Genomic DNA, 8,794 nt, shown 5'->3' with positions numbered 1-8,794 from the left:
AATAAAATTACACCACATGGAAGGCTGGAGTCACTCTGTCCAAATGGTGGCCACTAGCCCCATGTGGCTATTTGAGTTTCAAGCAATTAGAGTAATTGAAAATTAAGAGTTTAGCAGAGCTGCAGCCACGCTTGGAGCTTGCAGACACCAGGTCACTATCACCACTACCACGCTCCCATCCCCGCCATGGCCAGGGGCATGCTTGGTCCCCCCTGGCAGTGTCTCCACTGCAGCACCGTGGTGATGGCCACCAAGATTGACAAAGAGGCTTGCCGGGAGGCCTACAACCTAGCACAAGACGACAGATTGGCCGTCATCTGGGTGACTTTTAAATATGATGGCTCCATCCTCGTCCCTGTCAGGCAAGGAGCAGAATACCAGCACTTCATCCTGCAGCGTACAGACGAGGTCTGGTTGCTTGCCTTCGTGTGTGTCACCACAGGGGATGCCATGAGCAGGAGGTCCATGTTTGCCCTCATCAGGTAGATTGGCAAGAACGTCAAGACCCCAGTGAAGGAGGTCATACAGGATTTCGCTAAGGAGTTTGTGATCAGTGATCAGAAGGAGGTGGAGGGAGATTTAATGGAGAGGAAACTGAAGAAGACTGAGGGAGCCAATCGTGATGCCCAGGTGGAGTAACCCCAGCTTCCCCACTGCCCCTTGCCAAAGTCATCTGCCTGCTCCCCAGGGGAGGGGACCTCCGGCCTCAGCTACCAACCCACCAGCCCAACAGGGAGAAAAGAAGCCATGAGAGGCACCATCCGCCACCCTGTGTCCACAGCCCCCATCTTCCTGCTTCCCTTACAACACTGCTGTGTCCTATCTCATGAAGCTCATGGAACCCCTTTCTTTGATCTTTTCTTTTCTCACCCTTTCTTTTGTTCCAAAGAAAAATCATTTTGATGCAAGGTCCTGCCTGTCATCAGATCCGAGGTGCCTCCTGCAGTAATCCCTTTTTCTAGCATTTCTCTTATATGTAATGAGGCTGCCTAGTGGGATCTGCGTGACCTCATGTTGCTTCCGGAGCCTGGGTTTGTTTTGCCATCTAAGTTTTTTTTGGTCCCCCTTCCTGTTTACCACTGAGGGGCAGCTGGGCCAGAAGTGACACCCAGTGACTACAGCCTTCAAAAGCACACAAGTCCATTCCTGTAGTCAGGCCCAGACCTCCTGGAATCTGCCCCGGGCTTCCTCATCCCACCTTCATCCAGAGTTGCCTAAGTTGCATCTCCGGCAAAGGCAGGATTGCTCAGTGGTAAGAAGGTTACGTCTGGCTCTGACCGAATAAGAGATAAAATTTGCCTTAAAATTCGCCTGGCTGGGTGGATCACCTGAGGTTAGGAGTTCAAGACCAGCCTGACCAACATGGTGAAATCCCGTCTCTACTAAAAATACAAAAATTAGCGGGACGTGGTGGCAGGTGCCTGTAATCCTAGCCACTCAGGAGGCTGAGGCAGGAGAACTGCTAGAACCCAAGAGGCAGATGTTGCAGTGAGCAGAGATTGCAGCATTGCATTCCAGCCTGGGGGACAGAGAGAGACTCTGACTGAAGAAAAAAACAAACAAACAAACAAACAAACAAAACACAAAAAACCTTGCCTAGCAGTGGCTTTGCTGCATGGTCTGAAATGACCCATTTCCACCCTCTTGACTGAAATTTCCTAGTGTCACAGAGAAGGGCAAAGGTCTGAGCCCAGATTTGACAGAGGGAGTACTTCAGGGTTCACTTCAGGGGCTCCCAAAGCAATGAGGGTGTTAGGGAGAGAAGCCCAGGGTGGGGACTGGGAATTTAAGGAGAGCTGGGAACTGATCACTTAGGTTCAGGAAGCTTCTGTAAAAGCAGCAAGGATGGTTTGGGCCAGAGTGCTACTCTGCCTGTGGTGCTGGCTGTTAGCAAAGCCCTGGACTCACGGCACCGCTAAAGCCCATGGCTTCAATCCTACACCTGCACCACACATTCAAAAGGATCGTTTTGATTTTTGTTGTTTGTTTTTGTTTTTTGAGACGGAGTTTCACTGTTGTTGCCCAGGCTGGAGTGCAATGGTGCTATCTCGGCTCACTGCAACCTCCTTCTCCCAGGTCCAAGCCATTCTCGTGCCTCAGATTCCCGAGTAGCTGGGATTACAGGCATGTACCACCATTCCCAGCTAATTTTTGTATTTTTAGTAGTGACGGGGTTTCTCCATGTTGGTCAGGCTAGTCTCAAACTCCTGACCTCATGATCCACCCACTTCAGCCTCCCAAAGTGCTGGGATTACAGGCATGAGCCACCACGCCCGGCCTGTTTTGTTTTTAAAGAAAGATGAGATTGTCCTGTTTCTTCAGGAGAACATTTTATATAGCTCTTTTTCTTCTTTTCCTTGATCATTTCATTTTGGAAAAGAAATCTGTACTGTATTGGGATTGCAAAGAACATCTCTGCACTCAAGCAGTTTACAGAAATTTTGTTTTTCAGAAAAAAGAAGAAAATTAAGAGTTCAGTTCTTCCATCACAACAGCCACATTTCAGGGGCTCATTAGCCGCACGGGGTGGCTGCTGTGTTTGACAGCGAATGGGGAGCATTTCCATCACAGAAGGAACCACCGGACAGGGCTGGTGTGGGGAGTGGATGGGGGGCTGGGGGCTGGATGGCCAAGGACAGCGACATCTGGACTGTCCTGCTGAGAAGGAGTGGCCACATGGTGACATACCAGGAGGAGGGGACAGAAGGTGCAATGTTGGCCAGATGGGGATGTGCTTGGTGTGTTCAAGGGACAGAAAGGACAGAGGGAGCGAGGGGAGAGGAGAGCGAGGTGGGGTTGGGGAGGTCAGCGGGGGCCTCTGGGGCCTGGGTAAGGAGTTTCTGCTTTATGTGGAGGGCGTCAGGAAGCCATGGAGAGAGGGGTTAAGCAGGGGAGTGGCATGGTTTTAACAATATATGGAGAATGGATTTGTGGGGGCAAGAGTGGAAGGAAGGAGCCCTAGGGAGGAGGCTATTGTGTCACAGAGAGGAAGGTGACTGAGACTGGATGATATGAGGGGTGGGGAACAGCCATAGCCCAAGCCTCAGGGTTCTGGATCCAGCTGTGCCTGAAGTTGATCCCCCCTCTCCTTCCTTCTTCCTCTTGGTTACTGGGCACCAACTAGAACGCCCTTCATTACTACTATCCACCTATCCCCTCCCTCACAAAACCCCCGACTGTCTTTCCTCCTATCTCTGTGCAGAGCACTCAGACAGAACCTAGGCTTCCCTCAGTGCCCTGGGTCCAGTTTGTTTTGCAGAACTTTGCCCCTCTGACTGCATCCCAGCCCTGTCTAGTTACCTTGGGGTCCTGGGAAGAAGACTTAGGCCACCTGGTGTTTCATTGACTTTCCCCACCAGGATGCTTTCCTGAAGCTGTGAGCAGGAGGCAGGAGGAACCAGCTGGCTCTGGGTCTGGGGGGTCAGCGTGACTAAAAGAGAAGGCTCAGCTTCAGTTGCAACTGGAGGGACTTTGGTTTTGTCTTAGGAAGAACTTCCCCTCTATAAAAGGGCCAATGCCATCCTCGTTCATTTGCAGTGGAGGGGATCTCTTAGGGCACTAAGAATAAGGTGGAAAATCTGCTCCCTAGGGTGGGCACCGAGAGGTCAGCTCTGCTCCTCAAATGCTGGGCATTCATTCCCCCTCAGGACCTTTGCAGCTGCAGTTCCCTCTGCTTAACCCCAGGTGTCTCCTCCATCTCGCTCCAAAGTCTCCTCCTGAGCGGTGATGCAGATTGCCTGATGAGCACGGCTTCCTCCTCAGAAGCACCTTGTTTTGTCTCCTGTACTAGAACGCCAGCTCCACAAGGGCAGGGCGGCTGTTGATCTTGCTTCTCTGTGTCCCCTCCTGTCTGACGCTGTGCCTGGCACATGGTGGACGTTCCCAGGAGGTTTCTGGAATGAGTAGATGTCTGGGGTCAGTGTGGGCAGGTGCCTGCCAGGCCCCAGTGGGCTCAGACTCACCCTCTCACTGCACCCTCTTAATGGGGATCAGGACTTTGAGGCTTGGAGAGGTGAGGTCACTCACCCAAATGGCACAGCCTGTATGTGGTGGCCCTGGTCTGGAGAGGCCTGGAGGGGACTTGGGATGGTTGGAGGCTGGGCCAGGGCCTGGAGACACACTGCCTTTCCATATGACAGCTCTCCATCCATCCACAGGCCCTGCTTCCCCTGCCAAGTCCCATCTGGGGCTTCCCTGGCCACCTTAGGTCCTCAGATACAATTGCACTGCAGGGCACTGGCCTGTGGCACAGAGCAGCGGGCCCTGCAGCCCAGATTCACACAGCAAGTGAATGAGGCATAGCTGAAAACCATGCATGTGGTGGCCTCAGCCGGGCCACACTGAGTAGACCCAGCTTTGGTAAGCACGTGGCTCCACCCATCACTGGGCTGGCAGCCCTTCCTCCTGAGTGCACCTGCTACACCCGGGGCTTACACCAGCTGTAGGGACTGGGTCCGCCTCTCCAAATAACGCAGCTCATTGTCAGCGATGGGGCAGGATTCCTTCCCGATGGCCACACCCGGAGGGGTATCTGTCCAGATGGACAAGGGCAGCTGAGTGAGGCGCCTGAGGAAAGCTGAGCCCCTCCACCCTGTGATGGATCCTACCTATGTCCACCCTATCCTGCCTGACTGCTTCGGCTCGCTCTGTCTGTCCCCGCCAGTCTGGAGCCACACTCTTGCGGCTGTGCAGCTCCTTCCAGCTACATGGACTTCCCTGAGCCACTCCCCCTGCCTAGAAAGCTCTTTGCCTGTTGTTTCCATTTCTGCCAGGTCTTGGTTACGTGGTCTTGGTTGGAGGACAGTCTCTCTGACTGATACCCCTGCAAGTGGGACCCTCTCCCTGTGGCCTCTACGCTCAAAATGCTCATTCTCACCTGCCTCAAGGTCTTTGCACTTACCATGCCCCAACACAAGCTAAGGTTTCCAGACCACCCCCCTCCGAGCCACCTCCCCACTTCCCCAAACAAGCTCCTCTGTCCTTGCCTTGCAGGGCAGTTATGGTTGCCTTTGCATGTGGAGTCGGTTCCCCCTATGGCACAGCCCTGCCTGTAAGTTGGGGAATCCAGCCATTGAGGAGTGCTTGCCAAAAGAGTGAACGAGCCGTCAACAGTGATTCAGAAAGGGTCCTGGGTCCACAGGTGTCCCCCAACACTGTGTGTGACCTGCGCCATCTCCTCTGTCCACTGTGGTGGTTGGTCCCCAAGAACCCCAAGGGCCCTGCTGGCCCTCACCTTTGAAGTTGTGGGACACAATTATCAAGGGAGACGCGCTTCCTACAATCCCAGAGCTGAGAGCCCAAACAAGCTTTTTTTTTTTTTTTTTGAGGTGGAGTCTCACTCTGTTGCCCAGGCTGGAGTGCAGTGGTGCCATCTCAGCTCACTGCAAGCTCCACCTTCCAGGTTCACGCCATTCTTCTGCCTCAGCCTCCCAAGTAACTGGGACTACAAGCACCTGCCACTATGCCTGGATAAATTTTTTGTATTTTTAGTAGAGACAGGGTTTCACCGTGTTCGCCAGGATGGTCTCGATCTCCTGACCCTGTCTCTTATACACATCTAGATGTGTATAAGAGACAGCCCACTGGTTTGGTTTCTCCATGGCTACGGGCAAAGCCTGCCTGCTCTGCATCCGGGGATCTTGGTCAGGTGTTGGAATCGGTGGGTGGATTTCCGGTATATTTGCACTGTGTCCTAGAGAGCCTCTATGCATTTCAACTCCGATTTGCCTTCACCATCTACCTGCAGCCCACAACCGCAGGACCCCGCCCCTGGCCCTGAATCTTCCGTGTCCTGGTGCCAAGCAGGTGAGTCAGCCCAGGAGGAGGAATGGCTCCTGTAAGCCAAGCCCATGCTGGTGTGACGAGCAACAACTTTCCTATGCAAGGAGGTGCCTGAGCACCCCCGATGATCAAGCCTGAGCCCCCTCACCTCCCCGAAGTGTGGTGGAGGAAAGACAGGCTGGAAAGAGGTGGCAGTCTACGCCCGCTGTGGTTGACTTTCTCACTCATGCCAAGTTTTACATAAGCTGGGGACCAAGTGCTTCAAGGCCAGAGGTCTCGGTGGGCCCAGGGCCTTGGAGGGGCCTGCATGACCAAAGGGTCCAAGGCTTAGGCCCTGGCTCTGCATAGGAAATCTTGGGAAGGTTGGAAGCCCACAGCCCCTACCAAGGAAGGAGTCGTGGGCCAGACCTTTTGCACAAATTCCGCCTGTGCTCCTTGACTTCCCCTCACTACCAGGGCCACAGTGACCAGGCAGGCAGGAACCTCCGTCCATTCATGGGATCAGCATCCTGGGAGGGCTCTGGCCTGAGTGAGCTGCTGCAGGAGACCCTCATGCTGAATGGTAGGCCACTTGGCACCCTTTTCTCTGTGGGGCAGGAATGACATTTGAGAGCCACCAAAGATGGGCAGGAAAAACAAAGGCCACCTTCAGAGGAAGCTGAAGGTAGAAGGAGATGCAGAGAAAGTGGGAGAAACTCAGCTGTGCTTTTGGGGGCCCTGCAGGGACATAAGCTCCTGAAGGGGCGAGAGACTGGGTCCCCTGAACTTTGACACTCTGTTCTCCTCCAGGCCTGGCCAGCCCTGTGGCTCCTTGGAGGAATCTGGGTGCCTCCTGTCCTGACTATCTGACAAGCCCCAGGTGAGAAGGCCTGAGTTCACCTGTGCTGCCACTTGTAACCTGATGGCCTCGGCACCCTCACAGGGTTCGAACAGCTGCCCTTTCCACCTGTTTCCCGGATTTTCCATACCACCCAGAGGCTCATATTCGACACCACAGCCTACAAGTCAACCAGGGCCTTTGGCCACATGTACTGATGATGACAATCACTAGACTGTAAGCTGCAAAAGGGCAAGGACGGTGTTTTGTTCCCCGCTACCCCCTGCACCTGAGGCCTAGCAAGGATTGCTGCTCGGATGAAGCAGGGCGAGTGTTTGTGGAACTCTTTGCAAAAGCCACGGGAAGACCTTCCTGTGCCTTCTCAGGTTCAGTTCTCAGACAGCCCCCGCCTTTCCAGATGAGGAAACAGAGTCTAAGAAAGGAGAATAAAATTGTCCAGGGTTACAGGAAAGCAGTGAGGCTGGGATTTGAACCCCAGCCTGTTGGACTCAACACTTCCTCTGAAAAGATGGGAAAAGTGGGCTGCCTCCTTCTGGCTTCGGGAACTGGCAGAGAGGAGCAGAGCTGGGCTGGACACGTTACCTCCCCAGCTCTGCAGCACCCATGGGTTCCCAGGGTCCTCTTCCTCCATTTGGCCCTTTTCTTCTCCGGACCCTCCAACCTTCGAGGACTGCACTCCTAGCAGGGAGCACAGAGCAGAGAACAGAGGAGGCCCATCTGAGGAGAGCATTCTGGAGCAGATGGGGCACACAGAGAGCCCCCAAACCTGAGCCTCACCTGGAGAGCGGCTCCCTGCAAGCTGAGCCAGGGCCCTGGGACACTGGCTGAGGGCAGAGCATGCCTCTCCGATTTGCTGGGCAGGAGGCTAATTGGGCTAAATGGGTTTTGTTGATGGTGACTCTTTGTTCCCCCATGGCGGCTCCATCTGAGGAGTGTTTTGGAGGCTGTTCATTCTCCCTGCTTCCCCTGCTGCTGCCCCAGAGGCAAGGAGAGCAGCCTCCCAGTGGCCTGCTGGTTTGTAAAAGAGTCAGGTGTGGGAGGTTGCATCACGTGCTCCTCTGGACTCACGGTCTGCAAGGACATATGACAAGTGTGGCTGTAGGTCGATGAGCTGTGTGCGGCTTGGTAATGCACAGTGGATGGGCCAGCGGGAGCAGCAGGTGACTCGGGCCCCAGGGATGAACATGGGGGAGCTGGGTCTGATATAGGCAGGAAGGAGACGTCAGCAGCAGTAGCCCCGCAGTTGGGGGGAGCCAGAGACAAGGCAGAGATGCCTGGATGATCTGTTCTGCAGAAATAACAACCACAAATCCAGGGCTGGACCTGGCTGTGACCTGGCCTGGCCAGGGATGGTGAGCAGCAGGGGTGCTGATTGCACTTAGGAAGGGCATCGGGGTGGGGCGCAGTGGCTCACACCTGTAATCCCAGCACTTAGGAGACTGAGGTGGGTGGATCACGAGATCAAGAGTTCCAGACCAGCCTGGCCAACATAGTGAAACACTGTCTCTACTAAAAATACAAAAATTAGCCTGGTGTGGTGGCATGTGCCTGTAGTCCCAGCTACTCGGGAGGCTGAGGCAGGAGAATCGCTTGAACCTGGGAGGCAGAAGTTGCAGTGAACTGAGACTGCGCCATTGCACTCTAGCCTGGGCAACACAGCAAGACTCCATCTCAAAAAAAAAAAAAAAGAAAAAAATGGGCATCATGGCTTCATGGCTGGGCACGGTGGCTCACATCTGTAATCCCAGTACTTTGGGAGGCCGAGGCAGGAGAATTGCTTGTACCTGGAGGCAGAGGTTGCAGTGATCCCACCTTTGCACTACAGCTAGGGCAATAAGACCGAAACTCCATCTAAAAAAAAAAGGAGGACATCAGTGTCAAACCACAGTCCCCAGGCTCTGCACCTGAGGCTGCTGCGAGAGGAAAGCAACAGGGGCTCAGGCATGTCGAGGAGGTAGGTGGGCACGTGGAGGTGGGGTTCCAGGAAGAGGCTGTGAATGCAGCAGGTCTTGGAGCTTTCTCCTTCAGGGGCAGGGGCAGGGGCAGGAGGACAGCCACCTGGCTTCACCACAAAGGGCCCAAGAGTATGGCATGGAGGGAGAGGCAGATCTAGAGAGAACGCTGGCCGGTCTGTGGAGGGAGGTGGAGGAACAGGTTGAAGAGGGAAGAATTCCT

General features: G+C 54.3%; 1 protein-coding gene and 1 pseudogene across 1 annotated transcript in view; one reads left to right on the top strand and one right to left on the bottom strand.

Moving 5' to 3' along the window:
- Positions 1-243: 243 nt before the first annotated feature.
- Positions 244-639, top strand: LOC105536044 (annotated as a pseudogene).
- Positions 640-4,430: 3,791 nt separating this feature from the next.
- The window catches only part of LOC105536042, a 23,127-nt gene continuing 18,763 nt past the window's right edge, over positions 4,431-8,794 (bottom strand). The window contains 5 exon segments of the mRNA XM_011975308.1: positions 4,431-4,531; positions 6,624-6,779; positions 7,202-7,297; positions 7,688-7,818; positions 8,524-8,749. Coding sequence (XP_011830698.1) covers positions 4,431-4,531; positions 6,624-6,779; positions 7,202-7,297; positions 7,688-7,818; positions 8,524-8,749 — 710 coding nt within the window.

This window comes from Mandrillus leucophaeus, unplaced genomic scaffold (assembly GCF_000951045.1).
Source record: "Mandrillus leucophaeus isolate KB7577 unplaced genomic scaffold, Mleu.le_1.0 Scaffold153, whole genome shotgun sequence".
Classification (NCBI taxonomy): Eukaryota; Metazoa; Chordata; class Mammalia; order Primates; family Cercopithecidae; genus Mandrillus; species Mandrillus leucophaeus.
The sequence above is the reverse complement of the archived record's forward strand: the minus strand, read 5'-3'. Positions and strand labels throughout refer to the sequence as shown.